General features: G+C 37.1%; 1 protein-coding gene across 1 annotated transcript in view; it reads right to left on the bottom strand.

Moving 5' to 3' along the window:
• The window catches only part of MEGF9 (multiple EGF like domains 9), a 114,625-nt gene that overhangs the window by 54,106 nt on the left and 39,089 nt on the right, over positions 1-21,430 (bottom strand). The window contains exon 2 of the mRNA XM_050761210.1: positions 4,115-4,316. Coding sequence (XP_050617167.1) covers positions 4,115-4,316 — 202 coding nt within the window. The remainder of the gene's footprint in view (positions 1-4,114; positions 4,317-21,430) is intronic.

Below are 21,430 nucleotides of genomic sequence, written 5' to 3'. Positions count from 1 at the left end.
ACTGAATATCAGATATTCTACATGAGATACTAACAAAAAACCTATTTATCAATTTTAACTGAAAAAAATTACAGTTCATTTCATGTCAACCCCAAACAACTAACCAAGTTCCTAAAGTGTAACTAAAACACAGTAAAGCACCTATACAAAAGTAACAAATTCCTATGTTAGGATATAAAATGCTGAAAACATCACTTCCTGAGCAAAAACCATTCCTAAGGTTAACAGTGGCTACAAGTAGTAACATGCTACATATCCTCTTTGTTGATATTTGGTGCACCTTTCAAATTGTTGACATGTGATGCTGACAGTCTACCTATTTGGAATTTAACACAGACTTCTCACATATTATTTTGTTTAAAATGCAGTATTTGGCTTTATTTCTGGGACACAAATGTAAATATGTCCCATCTTTTTTTATAATCATCAGCCAAAACACACTGAATTGAGAGGTAATTAATTCTAGGACATTTGGGTGTTAAATATCAACAGGCTTTCTACTAGGAAAAACACGAACTTTGAAGTCATTCTGTGGACTCTGCTTACGTATTACATTTGTTTAAATGGGTTGAATGGCAGCTTTAGTGTATAAACTTAGTCAAGTTAACTTTAAACATCAAAATTCTCAGTCAAAATGGGAAAATAATAATGTTCTCGAGGGAGCTTTTGTAAAGATTAAATGAGATGGCCAGGTGTGGTGGCTCACACCTGTAATCCCAGCACTTCGAGAGGCCGAGGCGAGTGGATCATGAGGTCAGGAGATCCAGACCATCCTGGCTAACACAGTGAAACCCCGTCTCTACTAAAAATACAAAAACATTAGCCAGGCGTGGTGGCAGGTGCCTGTAGTCTCAGCTACTTGCGAGCCTGAGGCAGGAGAATGGCATGAACCCAGGAGGCAGAGCTTGCAGTGAGCCAAGATCGTGCCACTGTACTCCAGCCTGGGAGACAGAGTGAGATGTCGTCTCAAAAAAAAAAAAAAAGATTAAATGAGATAATGCACATCAAGTAGTTAGTAGAGTGTCCTAGCATATAGCATATGCTCAATAAATGGTTCCCAAAATTACTTGTATTATCTGTCTAGCAACTGCAGCTTAAAAGATTTATGCATGCATTATCTTGCTTGATTCTTAAGACAAACAACTTTATGCAGGACAGAGACAGGACATGGGTTATTATCTCCACTTCACAAATAAAAAGACAAACACTGAAAAGAATTCAGCCAGGCATGATGGCTCATGCCTGTAACCCCAGCTCTTTGGGAGGCCAAGGCAGGAGGATCGCTTGAGTCCAGGAGTTCAAGACCAGCCTGGGTACACAGTGAGACTCTGTCTCAAAATAAAATAAAATAATAAATAAAATAAAGGTTAAAGTGAACTGCCTAAAGTTACATGATTACCTAGAAATACCCACCATGATTGGATATAAACCACCATATAAACCAGGGGTTGGTAAACTTTTTACAAAAAGGCCAAATAGTAAATACTTTAGGTTTGTAGCCCATACAGTCTCTATCACAACCAGTCAATGCTGCCACTATAGCACAAAAGCAGCCATAGACAATACATAAATAAATGTGTGGAACTATGTTCCAATAAAACCTTACTTACAAAAACAGGCAGTGGGTTGGATTAGGTTCATAGGCCATAGTCTGCAGACCCCTGCCCTAGGCCTTTAGATTACTAGTCTAGTGTACTTTTCCATTACTTTATGGTTACCACCTATTTTCAGGATAGAGTTTCAGAATAAAACTTAGTAGCATTAACTGTCACAGAAAAGATAAATCAGGAATAATTTGCAGAAGAACTATGAATACAGTAAGACAGTACATAAATATTAGTACTATTGTTTTTTCCTCTTTTACAGCTTCTATTATAAAACTCTCTCTTAATCCTTCCTTTATTTCCTTCTCTTCTAATAAAGCTTTGGGCCTAGAAGTGAACACTTTTCTATTTCTCCAAAAGTACTCAAAGCAAATGTTTGCAGAATATTATTCCAAAGAAAGTAGTGGACATTCCATGAGACACCAGAATGAACAAACTTACATTATCTCATCTTTTAAAATGGTAAGCAATGCGAAACTTCTGAATCTAACTTGCATGAGCATGTTTTGGGGAGAGTGGAGGGAATAGCGTTAAGCTACTACTCTATTCTCAATCTCAAAGAACAGAGTGATTATCAGTTTTCTAACTATATAATCTATATTCTGTGGTATGCTACAGTGGTAAAGACACTGGACTTGGAATTGGAAGACCTAATATGAAATTCTTTCTCTGGCACTTACTATCTTTGTGATCTCGTAACCTACATATAAGGAGTTGCTGTGAAAATTAAGACAAATAACTATTTTAAAATACCAAGCATCAGAAGCATTGATTATTGCTGCATTTCAAATTATAAACTTCTTTTTTTTTTTTTTTTTTTTTGAGACGGAGTCTCGCTTTGTGGCCCAGGCTGGAGTGCAGTGGCCGGATCTCAGCTCACTGCAAGCTCTGCCTCCTGGCTTTATGCCATTCTCCTGCCTCAGCGTCCCGAGTAGCTGGGACTACAGGCGCCCGCCACCTCGCCCGGCTAGTTTTTTGTATTTTTTAGTAGAGATGGGGTTTCACCGTGTTAGCCAGGATGGTCTCGATCTCCTGACCTCGTGATCTGCCCGTCTCGGCCTCCCAAAGTGCTGGGATTACAGGCTTGAGCCACCGCGCCCAGCCTATAAACTTCTTAATGAAGTTCTCTTCTACCTTTTTTTTTTTTTGAGACAGAGTCTCCTCTGTCCCCAGGCTGGAGTGCAGCGGCGTGATCTCGGCTCACTGCAACCTCCTCCACCTCCCGGGTTCAAGCAATTCTCCTGCCTCAGCCTCCTGAGTAGCTGGGACTACAGGCATGCGCCACCACGCCCAGCTAATTTTTTTGTATTTTTAGTAGACACTAGGTTTCACCATGTTGGCCAGGATGGTCTTGATCTCTTGATCTCGTGATCCACCAGCCTTGGCCTCCCAAAGTGCTGGGATTACAGGCGTGAGCCACCACGCCCAGCCTCTTCTACATTTTTAATAAGCTACCATATGATACAATATTCCATAACAGTACAATATCATTTATAAAGCATCCAAAATATTTATTGCTAAAGTATAAAGCACTTCTTTGTCAAGGAGGTAAAAGTTCTTAAAACATGTTCTCTCATTTCAGCCCATAATATTCCTTTGAAATTAAAACAAACCAGAATTTATTGAGTGACATGTGTTAGGCGGTTTATATATATCAACTCATTTAATCTTCACAACAACCTTGAGAAGAAACAAGCTCAGTTCCTTGCCCAAGGAACCCAGTTCCTAAGTAGCAGCAGATCTTGGGTTACACCCCAGGTTACACTGAGTATAAGCTGTCATTATTTTTTTCATTATTTAATACTGTCTCTTCAGTTTTTTGACTTGGGGGTCCACAAAAAGTCAAGTGCCTCATATAAGGTCAAAGAATAATTACTTTCAGTGTGGTACAAGGCAAACGTTTAGATAACAGTACATTATTCCACTAGATTAAATCACCTCCAAATAACATACTATTTTAAAGATAATTCCTGCTTAATCTACTTTTGGTTTCAAAAATATACTGGTAAATAGAGTAAAACCAGTCTACTTACCACTAGTTAAATAAATTAGGGTATTCCCAAGTTAAGCTTTAGTTGTCCAAAGAAACAAATGTAGAATTTTGATTAGAGAGAAAAATAAACCAAAGAACAAATTTCCTCAAACTCCAATGGTATATTAATAAACATAAGAACATTTCTAAACCTCCTAGCAGGTTTCATGCCTGGAAGCCCTTCCAGAAAGCAGATTTCTTCTTCAATAATTTTTTTCCCATGAAATTTACAGAAATTATCCCAGAGAAAAATTGGCAACTCTAGTGCTTTTGAAGAATTAAATCAGTAAATTAGAAGTTTTTAAATCCTGACATTAAATATAACATATAAAGTAAGGGAATAAAAGTATATAAAATATTTTGTAAATCTATGACCCTCATCCCCCTTTGTTTAAACCAGTATGGTCCTTAAGAGTAGGACCCTTTTTTTTCCCTTGCTAACATAAAATAAACTTCAGTTCCACCCTCTGTTGCTTACCTGTTGCACAGTATGCTGAGAGCTCCATGTGGACTACAGTCACATGGCTGACAGAGCCCAGAAGTGTAATTTGGGTAGAAGCCCTCTTTGCAGGTTTCACAGTGAAGCCCCTGATAACCTGGCCGACACTCACACTGCCCTGTGGTCTGGTTGCAGTGATTCACATCCAGGCTTCCAACCACAGAGCAGTTACATACATACTCTGCAAAGGAAAGAAGGAAAGAGACATTACCAACCAAGATTTAAGGCCCTCTTAATAAAATGAACTCTATTTTGTTTTTCTTAATAAATTTTCATGACAACTTTGTAAGGACAGATAAAATTAACTCTAGTTCAAATTTACTTTCTATCCTGTTTAGTTTATTCAAATCAGGAAACATATAGGGTATATAAATTATGGTTTTTTTGTGTGTGTGTGTGTGTGTGTGTGTGTGTGTGTGTGTGTGTGTGTGTGTACTATGTTTTTCTGAATTAGAAGCCACCAAAGGCAGGCTTATCTACACGGCACTAAGGGCACATGTTGGAAATGACAACATGTTAAATAATAAATAATCCCATTGTATAGCAGCAAAAGCCTAAGGCTCAGATGATTAACTTTGGTAACCTTATTCAAGGTCATATTAGATTGTGCCATAGCTAGAATCATAAGTTAATGTGTTCTGCCCAGGAAGAAATTAATGAAGAATAGAAACTTTAAAGTAAGGAAATGATGAACAATAAAACCAGAAGAGAAAGTTTACAGGTTCATCCTGATCTGGGAGTTAAAACCAATCCCAATTTGAATGTCTTTCCCAAATTAAAATATTTGGAAAATAAACATTTCTTTTAAGTATATTTCAAACGGTTCTTTGTTATTTGCTTGTTTGTTTCACTTTTTTCACTTTTCAAAAGAAATATTTTAATTTTTAATTTTTGTGAGTACACAGGAGTATAAGGTGTGTATATTTATGGGGTACCTGAGATATTCTGACAGGCATGCAGTGTGTAATAATCACATCAGGGTAAATGGGGTATCCATCACCTTAAGCATTTATCCTTGTGTTACAAACAATCCAGTTCTACTCCTTTAGTTATTTTAACATGTACAATCAAATTACTGTCCATAAATTACTAAATTATTGACCACAGTCACTCTGTTGTGTTATCAAATACTAGGTCTTATTCATTCTTTCTATTTTTTTTGTACCCATTAACCATCCCCACTTCCTTCCCACCATATCCCTGTCAGATGGTTCTTTGGATAAAAATATTGAGAAGCCCTTAGTTTTAGACTTCTAGTGCAAAGACTCATTTAAAGGTCAGTTAGGATTTGATTTTGCTACTGCCTCTATTCATTTTATCAAAAGGAAAGTGTTTTCAACATAGCTTGACACAGTATTAACTGAGGACTTTGTATTAATATATATATCCTAGGAATAGGTCCCATTCCAAAATAGCCATGATGCTACCCTTAAAGGGTCCTGAGAAATCTATGGTACAAATTACAGTTCTAAATAGGTAAGGCACTATATAAAATGGCACTGTACCGATACAGTTTAGCTTGGAAAAAATAATCTTTGATATTATTTTTGATTACTTCAAAAAGCTACTAGACAACTACAAATCCAGAGTCTCAAATAGAGAGTTATAAAGGGGTTTGCTTCTCCATTCTAGAAAAGGAAATTAAGCTTCAAAATTCTTTATGTAATCACAAGCAGCTTATTTATCCACACAAGTAAAAACAAAAGATTCCTCAAAGAAATTCCCACTTGGCCAACTCTATACCTCCCACACTTCTGCAATTCCTAAACTTTGGTGTCACTTTTTCCCTGCTCTTCACAGCTCTTCTAGTTTGTAAAGATAACAAATAACGAATAAATAGGCCAGGCGCAGTGGCTCATGCGTGTAATCCTAGCACTTTGGGAGGCCGAGGTGGGCAGATCACTTGAGCTCAGGAGTTTGAGACCAGCCTGGGCAACATGGTGAAATTCCATCTCTACAAAAAAAAAAAAAAAAAAAAAAAAAGTATAAAAATTAGCCGAGCATCCTGGCATGCGCCTGTAGTCCTGGCTACTCAGGAGGCTGAGGTGGGAGGATCGCTTGAGCCTGGAAGGCTGAGGTTACAGTGAACCAAGATCTCACCACTGCACCCCCACCTGGGTGACAAAGTAAGACCTGTCTCAAAAAAAATAACTAAAGTAAATAAATAAATATTGGCAACTTATTTGTTTATTTTATGTGTATTTCAAACTTGAGTGGTGCACAAAACCCAAAGGAAAATTCAGATTTCTTCAGCCTCAAGCTTAGGAAAGGAATGAGCTTCCTATTACTTCCCATTTCTTATTTTCACTAGGCTACATAAACATGACATTTCTTTGACAGAGTTACATGTTTTCACATGATATTTACTTTCTGTGTAGGTGTGTTGTGGTTTTTGTAACTAACAAAGCCACGTTCAGTGGTCTGTAAAACTGCCAATGACAACTTCATGACAGGACCTTCACTCCACCAGAAACGACCAGAACACTTAAAATAACATTTTTCTTCTGAAATCGGGCAGAAATTCAACTTACATTCAACTCCTCCTGCTGGACCTATTTTATTACAAGTTAAAGTAATTAAAGTATGTTGATGTCAGTAGAACTAGCTCAAGAAAAAATGAAAATACTAAAAAAAAATTTTCTATAATAAAGACTATGAATTTTATTTCATTATTTCCTTACTAATGTATTTCCATCTGAAAACTGAGTCAATGTTCCCAATGAGTAAGATTAGCAGTATTTTCTAAAGAATCCAATTGAATTTAAGAACTCAGATATAAACACTCAATATTTTTTTCAGTTAAGTTCTAATGGATAAACTTTCAATACTAACCAAGTTCACTGGTTATTTATTATTTCTATAGTCAGTCTAATATCCTCATTATTCCCTGAACATACTCTGGTTAGTCCTGTCTCTGAACCTTTGCTTATTCTGTGCATCTTAGAGTGCTCTTTTTCACATAGTCAAACTTATTCCCTATTTTAAGAATCAGCTGAAACTCACTTCTCCATAAACTCTAACTGTACTGTCCCTATTATAAATCCGTAACAACACCTACTACCTAAACCTCTCAAATGACAATAATTTGAAGAGGCAGTAAAGCAAAGAGTTATGAGCACAGATTGTAGAGGTAGATGGCTAAGATTAAATCCTGCTCTCTCACTAACTTTATACCCTTAGGCAAGTTAATTAAGCTCTGTGTGCCTTCATTTTTTTCTCCTGTAAACAGGGCATAATAGTAGCTATACCACTCAGTGCCAATACTTAAGCTGGAAGTGGTCTGGAGTATTGCAATAATTAATACAACAGCTGGAAAAAAAGTAGAAAGTGTTATCAGATAAAATAATAAATGCAATTCGGATGTTAGATTCACAGGCTATAGCTTCGTTATACCCTGAGGATAAGATCTAAAAGCCTGACAATGGGTTTAGTACCATAGCAGCTTTGAATAATGTCTGGGAAACAGAATTAGTTTCCTATTACGCAGAAATCCATGTTATGGCTCATCTAGGTAGAGAATAAGATGATATTCTACTTATACTAGGCTCCACTCATTAACAATATGCGTGCCTTAAAATACACAGTGGTAAAAACAAGGATTTAGGATGCGGCTTCAGAGAAGATGAAAAATGAGCATTTATTTATTATACATCCTTGGTACTAATCAATTTAACAGTAGCAGCGTGAATGGCAAATGTTTCAGCAAGAGAGACCACCCCAGGGATAAGAAGGGGGCTGACACATCAAGACAAAAAGGCACTATCATGTTAATACTTCTCCCCAAAATAACAAAAGGAAAGGAAGAGAATACAAAGTAAACCAAGTGCCAGGGAGCATGGGCATCTTTTCTGTTTGTAACTCAGAATTTAAGGCCCGTCCCAGTGACTGACCTTAAATGAAATGACGCAAGTTAAATGAATAGTATAAGCAACAGTAATAAATGTAAAACACTCCGGGTATTCATTAAATTGTGCCAGGATAATTTGTTAGCTTGTAAGTAAAGTAAAATCTCAGACCCTTCACAGGTCTAGACATTTGTGCGGAACCAGACAGGAGTTAATGCAGAAATAATGCAGTCCCCTTAGTAAAAATGTGGCAATATGAAAAAGAAGGAAGTTTCAATTGATAGAAGCAATGAGAAGGACCAAAGACAAGAGGAAGTGCTGACTTTTTAATGAGTTAGAATCTTAGACATCAGAACAGCACAAAGGAGTCTGCAACATGATTAATGGAAAGTCACCAGTGTGGATGTTAATGGGAATGAAACAATATGAAGAGGACACCAAAAACTAATTACAGACAAGTATGAATAAGATGCCGAACAGCTCATTCAATTGCCTAAAAGTAAATACGGAATAAACTCTGTCATGTGAGTAGCAGGCTTCCTTTCAGCCCTTTAATTCTTTGGAAAACTCTATAGAGAAATGATTAGAGAAGGGTAATGTAAATGTTCTCAGAGAGAGCAAAATCTTGGCAACATTTTTTCCTTTTGTTGTCTGGCTTCTGAAGAACAATAAAATATAGTGATTTTCACCCTGAAGAAGAATAAGAAACTAAACTCTTTGCCAAACTGCTTTAAGTATTTGAAAATAGACACATAAAGTCCCAGAGAAAATCAAATTCTGCACTTTTTCAAACATTCGAAAAGCCAAGAGTTGAAGTTTTTTAGCCCTAAAAAAATAAGAGTATTTTGTTTACAAATCCCATAAGTTCCCTTGCCACCTACCTCCACCTGCCCTGCCCTTTGTGCACAAACATTTGCCCTGGTAAAAGATTATCTACTTGAACATACTGAAGACCTTTTCTAGGCCTTTCATAAACCTTGTAGGCTCTCTCTTCATCCAACTTTTAACCATCTCACAGAGAATATTTGGTGTGTTCTGGTATTCAGCTTGTTTGCATTTATGATGGGAGTTTTTTAAAAATACTAATTGTGATTGTATGTCCTAATGAATGTGTCCTCTCTGTGTCTCTTTTTGAAGTCATTTCTAAGTGCTAGAATTAACTGTAATGCTCAAGCAGTTTGGTACAATTGTGTATTAAACCTTTGCAGATAAAAATCCATAAAAACAGTAAATGAAAAATTTGCATAACAAAATTTAAAAATTATGTCCTCAGTCATGATGGAAATCTCCTAAACAAATAAATGTTACCCTGACAACAATACTGTTGGTAAACTAAAATGATTACAAAATTATTGCATTTAAGCATAGATACTAGAAGACTACTAGTGGCTATAACTAATACAGAGCACTCACAGGAATCTGGTTCAGGAAGACAGCCTGAAATTCAATTTACAGCCTTTTGCAAAACTGCATAAACACCTTTGCAAAACTCAATTTCTGACTCCTTTTCATTCATTGAACAACAATTTCACCCCTTTTATTGTTAGTTGACGTGTAATAATAATACCTATTTATGCAATACAGAGTGATATTTCAATACATGCATACAATGTGTAATGATCAGACTAAATAGCATATCCATTACCTCAAACATGGATCATTTCATTGTACTATGAACATTCAAAATCTCTCTTCTAGCTTTTTGAAAATATAGAGTAAATTACAGTTAACTATATTTATTTACCCTATTGTGCTACAGAACACCAGTACTCATTTAGTACTATACAGCTATAATTTTGTATCCATTAACCAATCTCTTCCCATCCTTCCTTCTCACCTACCCTTCATGGCTTCCAATACCTCCAATTCTACTCTTTTTTTTTTTTTGAGACGGAGCCTCACTCTGCAGCCTAGGCTAGAGTGTGGTGGTGCAATCTCGGCTCACTGCAACCTCTGCCTCCCGAGTTCAAGCAATTCTCCTGCCTCACCTTCTGAGTAGCTGGGATTACAGGCGCACACCACCACACTCAGCTAATTTTTGTATTTTTAGTAGAGACGGGGTTTCACCATGTTGGTCAAGCTGGTCTTGAACTCCTGACCTCACGATCCGCCCTCCTCAGACTCCCAAAGTGCTGGGATTACAGGCATGAGCCACCGCGCCCGGCTCCAATTCTACTCTTTACTTTCATGAGCTCGATTTTTTTTTAATCTCCCACATATGAGTAAGAACATGCAGTATTTAACTTTCTGTGCCTTATTTTACTTAACATAATAACCTCCAGCTTCATCCACATTTCCATAAATAGCAGGATTTCATTCTTTTTCATGGCTGTATAGGACTAATATTCTAAAGCATTTCCCCTGTGTTTTCTTCTAGTAGTTTTATAGTTTCAGATCTTACTTTTAAGTCTTTAATCCATTTTGAGTTAATTTTTGTATAAGATGAAAGAAGGGAGGTCTAGTTTTATTCTTCTGCATATAGATATCCAGTTTCCCCAGCATGATTTATTGAAGAATATATCCTTTCCCCCAATGTATGTTCTGGGCACCTTTATTGAAAATCAGTTGGCTGTAAATACATGGATTTATTTCTGGATTCTCTGTTCTGTTCCACTGACTTATGTGTCTGTTTTCATACCTATGCCATGTTGTTTTGGTTACCATAGTTTTGTAGTATATTTTGAAGTCAGGTAGTGTGATGCCTCCAGCTTTGTTCTTTTTGCTCAGGATTGCTTTGTCTTCTGTGATTCCATATGAATTTCAGGGTTTTTTTTTTTAAATTTCTGTGAAGAATATCACTGATATTTTGATAGGGATTGCATTAAATCTATAAATTTCTTTAGGTAGTACACTCTTGCTTTTTAATATCTTCAAATACTGTTATCTATTAAGAATACAAAAAACCTGTATTAAGCTATTCCTAAACTTACAATATTTATCAGAGCACTGGCCATTCAAGTTCTAAGTCCCAAAGATATATCATCATTTTAGACAGTTGGAACTACAGTCTGACTTGCAAAAGTAGATGGAAATAGTTCTATTCTCAGCACACACAATGCAAACATTATAGGAACATCCACTCAATGGAAGTCAAAAAGCAAAACTGTACTTTGAAAGGCAATGAGTATCCATCTATTTGAATAGCTAAAGTACACAAACAAAAAAAATTTGACAATACTAATTCCTGGCAAGCATGCAGGACTTTCAAAAATTACTGGTGTAAGTACAAAATAGTAGAGACACTTTGGAAAACAGTTTGACAGTTTCTTATAAAGTTAAATATACCTTTACTATATGACCCAGCAATTCCACTCCTAGGTATGTATCTGAGGGAAATGAAAAGTTATAGTCACACAAAAACTTGTACAGAAATATTTATAAGTGATATTAATAATCACCAAAACCTGGAAATCAACCAAATGTCCTTCAACTAGTGAATGGATACAGTATGGTACATTCTCATAATGGAATGCCATTCAACAATAAAAAGGAATAAACCACTGACATCCAAGAACATGGATGAATCTTAAATGCATTATGCATGAAAGGAGCCAGGGGCAGAGAATAGATCAGGGATTTGCCAAGAGGTGGGGGCAGAAGGGAAGGGCTGACTACAAAGGAGCAATACAGGGGAATTTTGAGGGGGTAATAAAACCATTTTGCATCTTGATTATGCACATATCAAAACTAATAGAACTATTGCACATCAAATGAGTAAATTTCATTGGATATAAATTTTTAAATATGCAAAAAAATTTTTTTAAGCAATGAAGTTTTACTAGATTCAATTTTTAAAATGTTGCTGGAAGGATGCCTTGGTGTCCCACAAGCAACTATTTCAACTGAACTGTGGCACCAGCGTCCACAGGAGATCCAACTAATGATTGAGGCTTTCTCAAAGTGACTGTTACATTTAAGATAGCAGGAAGTTATTAATGCTCCAGCTGATTATTGCATAAGGAGTTGCGGAACATTTTAGTATTTAAAATGCTATTTCACTAAAAGGAGTACAATCTTTTCTTTTCCCTTTGGCTCCAACTTAAGTCTTAGGCTGCAACTGTTCCCATGTACAATGAGAGACAAGAGGAAAAAAATGAAAGATAAAGATGTATAGGATTACCATCCTTTTTTCATACGCAATTGTTTGTTTCCTTTTGAGATTCATCATTAAAAACCCTACTCTGTTTAAACAAAGACCAGGAAAATGCATGTAAATATAACTTTCAATCTATCTAACCTATTCAACAAAGAACGTCACCCATTTTCACAAGCCTAGGATTGGATCCACAAAAATTACATCATTCCTGATTTTCGAATTGAAAAGAAAAGGAAAAATATTGTCAAAATCAAGAGTAGGAATACACAACTCAAACCTCTGCATGTACATCAAATGATTCTTTAAAAAAATCCAACAAACTGGCCAGGTGCGGTGGCTCACATCTGTAATCCCAGCACTTTGGGAGGCCAAGGTGGGCAGATCACTGAAGGTCAGGAGTTCAAGCCCAGCCTGGCCAACATGGCAAAACCCCATCTCTACTAAAATACAAAAATTAGTTAGGCATGGTGGCATGTGCCTGTAATCCCACCTACTCTGGAGGCTGAGGCAAGAGAATCGCTTGAACCCGGGAGGCGGAGGTTGGCAGTGAGATGAGATCGTGCCACTGCACTTCAGCCTGGATTACAGAGCGAAACCCTGTCTCAAAACAAACAAACAAACAAAACCAACAAAACTATATTATCTTGACTACAGGCCTGATTTCCTAAGTATATGGTGTATTTCAAAATGTACTTTTTATTAGGACCATAGTTTATGTTTTAGGTTTGAAGAAAAGGAATCTCAGAAAAGCCTCATTCTAGGGAAAAGGAATTATCAACACAAGAATTTTTGTTTTGAGAGTCTTACTCTAGAGTAACATTAATACTCAAATTACATTTGACTATTGCCAAGGTATTGCCACAAATCTTTGAAAACTTGGGAAACTTAATATTAAAGCTGATGAATTTCTTTAGTTAAACTAGACTTTGTAGAGATGTGTAGTATTAAAGTCACTACTTTTAAAGAAAAGTTTTTTTTTTTTTTTTTTTTTTTTGAGACGGAGTCTCGCTCTGTCGCCCAGGCTGGGGTACAATGGCCGGATCTCAGCTCACTGCAAGCTCCACCTCCTGGGTTTACGCCATTCTCCTGCCTCAGCCTCCTGAGCAGCTGGGACTACAGGCGCCCGCCACCTCGCTCGGCTAGTTTTTTGTATTTTTTAGTAGAGATGGGGTTTCACCGTGTTAGCCAGGATGGTCTCGATCTCCTGACCTCGTGATCCACCCGCCTCGGCCTCCCAAAGTGCTGGGATTACAGGCTTGAGCCACCGCGCCCGGCAAAGAAAAGTTTTAAGCTTTGTTTGAAAATAAAAATGTATCAATTAAAATTCCCAGTCACAATTTACTAGAGCAAAACATTTCTTCAACTTCATGGTAGACATATGAAATAAATGGGGCAACATAATCCAGGTTTTGTAGAAAATTTTCTGTCTCACATTTTAAAATCATGTTGTTAGTGCTTGTCCCTGGCTCACTGCCAGTTTTCCACAATTCAGAGATAATTCATCTAATTAATGAGACAAGATGACAAGTTCTGGAAAAGGCTGTAAAGGCTAGTTTTTACTTCTAATAACAATGATGATATTACCAGCTATTAAGCATATCCTACACATATATCAGATATCACACTAGAAACTGGACACAAATGGCCTCCTTTAGTGTTCACCATAATCCTGTGATGCAGGTACCTTAAGCGAGGAATCTGAGTCTCAGATAGATGAAACAAATCACAGAACTAATCAGTACAGAAGAAGAGACTAAAGCCCAAAATGAGTAACTCCAAAGTCCATGTCTTTTCACTCTGAGAAGCCAAACAATCAGACAGACCCAGAACACCTTAAAATCAAACTTTGCTGCTAATTAACCAGCTCTAGGACAGTTAGTGAATCTAACTGCTCTGAGATTCAGTGTCTCAATGTACAAACTGTGGCTAATTCTTTTCATCTATCATGAAAAACAATTAAAGGTCAAATTATATATGGCCACGTATATTGTTTTTAGTTTACAAAAACTTTCGTTTAATTGAGCCACTGGTGTATCTAATAATCTGAATAAGTAAATCAGAAGGCAATTTCCTTTGAAAATTTTGAATGTATATACTATGTTTTAAGGGAAAATCATAGGTTTTAAATTGCTCAGTGGTGGCAAATTTTCTCATATCTCTACATTTCTCATAGTGGTTTAGCACAGTAGTGATCAATAAATAGCTATAAATGTCAGTTCAAATCAGATTCCATTTTATAAATTAAAATTAGAGCTGGTCAATTTAAAAGACAAAGGTCTTCAAGATTCAATGAAAACCCACAAAATCCAGCTACAAACACATTACAAAAGACATAAAACAGAATTATACATTAAGGTTAAAAGTAACTGAAAGGAAAAAGATGAAGCAGGTAAATATTAACTAAAAGAAAACTAGTATTCCATCCTGGCTAACACGGTGAAACCCCGTCTCTACTAAAAAATACAAAAAACTAGTCAGGCGAGGTGGTGGGCGTCTGTAGTCCCAGCTACTCGGGAGGCTGAGGCAGGAGAATGGCGTAAACCCAGGAGGCGGAGCTTGCAGTGAGCTGAGATCCGGCCACTGCACTCCAGCCTGGGCGACAGAGCGAGACTCCGTCTCAAAAAAAAAAAAAAAAAAAAAGAAAACTAGTATAGATAGCTATATTAATTAATGTAAGACAAAATAGATGTTTAAGCAAAAAAAAAAAAAAAAGCAATATAAGGGGACAAGAGGTCTGGTCACTATATAAAAAAATGTACAATTCATTAAAAATATGTAGTTCTAAATTAGATGTGTATCTAATACCATAGTCTCAAAATACATGAGGCAAAATGACAGCAAATATATTTAATATGGTTATTTGAGGATGAAGTGAGATAAAAATGTGACAGTACCAGAATAGGATATTTACTGTTTTATCTCCCCAGATGTCCCACTTTTCTTGAAATGTAGAAAATACTCTCAGAAATATATATCAGAAACAAGATATGACAATAAATGCTCTAAAATAAGGGATTGGGGAAGATTAGGAATTAGAGTTGGTTAAACTACAGCATTCTACAATGTTCTGGCAGAAGGGACTTTCTTTTAATCCAGAATTAGAATAATTCAACAAATTCCCTGAAGTCATAAAAAAGGTAGAAGAGAGAAGTCTAGTCTAGACTATAGAAAAATATTTACTATACAGGATCATGTACTCAAATACTTTCCTCATTAGCATTCTAAACACCCTTATTCTCCAAAAGTTCTTTTATTTTTTGAGACGGAATCTCTGTCACCCAGGCTAGAGTGCCACGGCACACTCTCAGCTCACTGCAACCTCTGACTCCCGGATTCAAGTGATTCTCCTGTCTCAGCCTCCCGAGTAGCTGGGACTACAGGCAAACGCCACCATGCCCGGCTAATTTTTGTGTTTTTATGTAGAGAAGGGGTTTCACCAGGTTGGTCAGGCTGGTCTCAAACTCCTGACCTCAAATAATCTGCCCACCTCAGCCTCCCAAAGTGCTGGGATTACAGGCATAAGCTACCATGCCCGGCCTCTAAAAGTTCTTTGTACCTTCCACTATGTATCCTCTACCGTGTTCCTAGAGCACTGTTAGAGACAGTTACAATATAAAGACCTGGCCTGTTAAAGGTTTTACTTTCACTAAGTCCCTAGAACTGCTTCTAAATCCTTAGATTTATCTTATTGTTTCCACATATCCATTGCCGGCATTGGCTATTCCAAGCTTCTCTTTAAGTCTTCCATCCCACTATACAACCAGCAAATGGGTGCAACTTCATGGAAACTGAGACCTTATTTTTCTCTCTTCCTCCTTTTTCCCACCAACCTAACCTTCTCTCCAGTTTCAGGCTAGACAGCTCCTTCCAAGACCAAACAATCCCTCCAACTGCACTCTTTATCACATCCTCTCCCAAAGCTCTTTCCAGGACTCTACTCTGCCCACTCCCATTGTCCCCCTCCTTCAGCCTTTTCAAACTTTCACTTTTTACAGAATTCGCCTTCAAATATGCATTGGGTCTCTCACGATTCTCTGTTCAGTCTCCTGTTCCATTTAACTAGCATTTATTTTCTAAATAAAATTTCTCAGACAAAAATACAGACTGCCTCCTTTTCTTCACCACATGTTTTCTTCTTAATGCTCTGCAATCTTTTCTAAACTCTACTAAAAATGCTCTCTCAAAAGTTACTAACCCAAAACAAAACAATAGCCTTCTCAGGCCATATTCTGCTTAACCATTTTGCAGCATTTGACATACTGATACCCCTTCCACTTTGAAACTCTTTCTTTGGTCTCCATGTCATTGGATAAATCCATGAGCACTTATTGAGGATTTTACTATGATCAAGTCCTCTCCTTATGCTTCCACTTCCACATGGCAGACAGATCATTATGGTTTCCAATGAATCCATGGAGAGAGACAAGTCTCAGCTACTCCAGTCATCCCTATCAAGGCCCCAAACATATGGGAGAGGCCATTTTAGATCCTCCAGCTGTAGCCAATCTACCAATACAGCCAGGGTAAGCCCAAGAGAGACCAGGAGAAGAATCATCAGAATGAGAAATAAATCATTGTTATTGTTTTCAGACACTAATATCAAGAATGATATTACTATGGGGAATATTATGCACAACTCTATACATATAAATTCAACAACTTTGATGAAATGGACCAATCTCTTGGAAACCAAGCTATCAAAACCTAATTCAGATTACCTAAATGGTCCTATACCTATTAAAGAAATAGAATTTATAGTTTAAAACCTTCCAAAAGAGAAATTTCCAGGCCCATATGGCATCACTGGAGAATACTACTAAGCATTTCAATAAGAAGTAACATCAATTCTATAAGACGTCTTCCAGATAATAGAAGAGGTAGGAATCCTTTCCAATTAATTCTATACGGACAGCATTATTTTGATACCAAAACCAGATAAAAACATTACAAGAAAACTACAGAACAATATTCCTTGTGAACATCTTGGATCAAAAACCTCTCAACAAAATAACCAGTAATATATAAAAAACAAATTGAACCCTGCAATATATAAAAAGATTAAATGAGATTTATTCCAGAAATACTGGTTCAACACTTGAAAATTAATCAGTGCAATCCATCCTGTTAGCAGGCTAAAGAAAAATGCCATCTCATCTCAACTGATGCAAAAAAAGATTTAAAAAAATTAACATCCATTCATAGGAGAAGTGCCCAGAAAACTACGAATAGAAGGAAACTTTCTCAGCCTAATAAAGGGTATCTATGGAGAAACAACATTTAACATTATACTTCATAGTGAGAGACTAATTACTTTCTCCCAAGATCAGGAACAAGGCAAGAATGTCCCCTCTTGCCACTCCTGTTCAAAATCATATTAGAAGTCCTAGACAGTGGAATAAAGCAAGGAAAAGAAAGAAATGGTCTTCAGATCAAAAAAAGAAACAAAACTGGGCCGCAGTAGTAGCTCAACATGTATAAAATCCCAGTACTTTGGGAGGCCAAAGTGGGAGGATTACATGAACCCAGGATTTCAAGACCAGTCTAGGCAACATAGTGAGACCCCATCTCTACAGAAAAATAAATAAATAAATAAATAAAAGCCAGGAAGGGTGGCCAGGAATGCCTGTAGTCTCAGCTATTCCTGGGGCTGAGATGGAAGGATCACTTGAGCCCACGAGGTCGAGGCAGTAGTGAGCCACGATCATACCACTCTATGCCAGCCTCTATAACAGAATGAGACCCTGTCTCAATAAATACATAAATAAATAAATACTGTCTCTATTCACAGATAACATGAACGTTTATGCAGACAAAAAGTTTAATCTATTACAAAAATTCCTAGAACTAATAAATGACATTAATAAGCTTGCAAGGGCTGGGTCTGGTGGCTCACGCCTGTAATCCCAGCACTTTGGGAGGCCAAGGTGGGCAGATCACCTAAGGTCAGGAGTTCGAGACCAGCCTGACCAACATGGAGAAACCCTATCTCTACTAAAAATACAAAATTAGTCAGGCATGGTGGTGCATGCCTGTAATCCCAGCTACTCGGGAGACTGAGGCAGGAGAATCGCTTGAACCCAGAAGGCAGATGTTGCGGTGAACCGAGATCGCACCATTGCACTCCAGCCTGGGCAAGAAGAGCGAAACTCCGTCTCAAAAAAATAAAAAATAAGGTTGCAAGACACAAAATTAACAAACAAAAATCAACTGTATTTCTATGTGTTATGAATGAACAGATGGAATTTTTAAAATTTTAATACCACTTGACTAGCTCCAAAAATATGAAATACTTACATACAAAATTAACGCGTATGACCTTTATGCTAAAAACTATGAAACATGATAAAAGAAACAAAAAGACCTAAAAATATGGAGAGACATAATGTAAACAATTAGATCTATAGATTTAATAAATCCCAACCAAAATCCCAGAAGGATTTTTTTGTAGATATTAACAAATTGATTCTAAAATATATATGAAAAAGCAAAGAAACCTCAATAGCCAAATAACAAAGCTGGAGGACTCACAATAATTGATTTCAAGACTTACTATAAAGCTATGGTAATCAAGACATGGTGTTATTGGTAAAAAGAAAAAAGAAAAAAACCGACACAAAGGCCAATGGAATAGAGAGCCCAGAAGTAAACCCTCAGAAATATCTAATTTAATTTTTGACAAGATGAAAAGGCAATTCAATGGAGAAAGGATGCTTTTTTTTTTCTCAAATAAATGGTGTTGGTACAGTTGGACATCCATAAACAAAAGATTAAAACTCGACATTAACTCACACCTTATATAAAAATTAACTCAACATGGATCATAGCCCTAAATGTAAAATGTAAAACTATAACACTTCTAGAAGAAAACACAGGAGAAAATATGATTGACCTTGCATTAGGCAAATAGCTTACAAATAAAATACCAAAAGTAAAATCCATAAAAGAAAAATGTATAAGTTGGACTTTACTAAAATGAAATACTTTGTTCTTCAAAAGACTGCTAACAAAATTAAAACACAGCCATAGACTGGGAGAAAATACTTACAAATCACATTTCTGTCAAAGCACTTGCATAAAGAATATACGAAGAACTCTCAAAACTCAACAATAAGGAAATAATGCAATTTAAAAATGGAGAAAAGATCTAGAAACTTTACCAAAGAAGATATACGTACAACAAATAAGCACTTGAAAAGGTACCCACTATCTTTCATTAGGAAAATACAAATTAAAGCCAGAATGACATACTACTACACATCTTAAAAAATGGCAAATTTCAAAAAACTGTCAATACCAAATACCACAATGCTGAGGAAGTAGAACTCCAGTACATTGTTGATGGGAATGCTTGAAAAATAATTTGACAGTTTCTATTTTTCTTCTCTCTCCCTCTTTTTTTTAAGAGACAGGTTCTCAATTTGTCACCTAGGCTGGAGTGCAGTAGCATGGCCATAGCTCACTGTAACCTCAAACACCTGAGCTCAAGAGACCCTCCTGCCTCAGCCTCCAAAGAAGCTAGGGTTACAAGCACACACCATCATGCTTGGCTAATTTTTAAATTTTGTGCAGAGACAGGGTGTTGCTATGTTGGCCAGGCTGGTCTCAAACTCCTGGCCTCAAGTGATCCTCCCTCCTCAGCCTCTCAAAGTGCTAGGATTACAGGTGTGACCACCACACCGGCCAGCAGTTTCCTTTCCTTTCTTTTCTTTTCTTTTCTTTTTTTTTTTTTTTTTTTTTTTTTTTTTTTTGAGATGGAGTCTTGCTCTGTCACCCAGGCTGGAGTGCAGTGGTGCGATCTCAGCTCACTGCAAGCTCCACTTCCCAGGTTCACGCCATTCTCCTGCCTCAGCCTCCTGAGTAGCTGGGACTACAGGCGCCCACCACCAAGCCCGGCTAATTTTTATAAAATTAAATATATACCTACCATATGATCCAATAACTCTGCTCCCAGGTATGAGTTCACACATACATGTAACTGAATGTTTATAGCAGCTTTATTCATAATCACCAAATATTGGAAATAACCCAAATGTCCTTCAACTGGTGAATGGCTAAACCAACTGTGGTCCTTTTTATATTATATATGAGAATATTTCTACACGTCAGAATCTATGTCGGATCTATTAAGTTGATCTAGTCTGGCTAGGTGCAGTGGGTCACACCTGTAATCCCGGCACTTGGGTGGCCGAGGCAGGAGGATCCCTTGAGCCCAGGAGTTCAATACCAGCCTGGGCAACATAGTGAAACCCCATCTTTACAATATAAAAAAACATAAAAAATTACTCGAGCATGGTGGCTCAGACCTGTGGTTCCAGCTATTCAGGAGGTTAAAGTGAGAGGATGGCTTAAGCCTGGGAGGTCAAGGCTGCAGTGAGCTGTGATCACTGTACTCCAGCCTGGGCAACAGAGTGAGACCCTGTCTCAAAAAAAAAAAAAAAAAAAGAGTGGCCAGACACGGTGGCTCACGCCTGTAATCCCAGCACTTTGGGAGGCTGAGGTGGGTGGATCACAAGTTCAGGAGTTCAAGACCAGCCTGGTCAACACAGTAAAACCCTAAATATACAAAAAATTAGCCAGGTGTGGTGGTGGGTGCCTATAATCCCTGCTACTGTGGAGGCTGAGGCAGGAGAATCGCTTGAACCTCAGAGGCAGAAGTTGCAACGAGCTGAGGTCGCGCCACTGCACTTCGGCCTGGGTGACAGAGAGACTCCATCTCAAAAAAAACCAAAAAAACAAAACAAAAAAAAACCTATTCTTATATCAGCACACAGAAAAGTTTTAATAACTGCAGCTTTATAATGTGTTTCACTAATGTATTATCCTTCTTTACATTTTTTTAGTTGTTCATAGTTACCAATGTTTCCACCCAAACTTTATTGCCACATTCCCTCCAAAAATATTCCTATTGTAATTTCCCCAGTAATTCCACTTATCCTAAAAATTAATGTATCAAGAACTGGCAGCTTTACAATATTCAATTTTCAGCCAGGCACACTGGCTCTGGCTTGCATTCCCAGCACTTTGGGAGGCCAAAGGAAGGCAGATCATTTGAGTCCACAAGTTCAGCCTGGGCAACATGGCAAAATCGGTTCCATCTCTACAAAAAATAATTTCAATTTTCCCATCTATGAGCACTGACATGTGTCTCCACTTATTCAGTCTACTTTTATATCAGTGAAATTTTACAACTTAAAAAATATATATATGAGTTTCATACATATCTTGTTATGATGATTTCTAAACTTTTTATCATTAGTGGTGGTGGTGGCAGTAGTGGTTAAAACTTCTATCTTCTAATCAATATTAGTAATAATCATTCAATTAGATTTTTTGAGATATCCACACAGGCATTTT

Source organism: Macaca thibetana, chromosome 15 (genome assembly GCF_024542745.1).
Source record: "Macaca thibetana thibetana isolate TM-01 chromosome 15, ASM2454274v1, whole genome shotgun sequence".
Classification (NCBI taxonomy): Eukaryota; Metazoa; Chordata; class Mammalia; order Primates; family Cercopithecidae; genus Macaca; species Macaca thibetana.
This window is presented reverse-complemented; position numbering and strand designations above follow the sequence as displayed.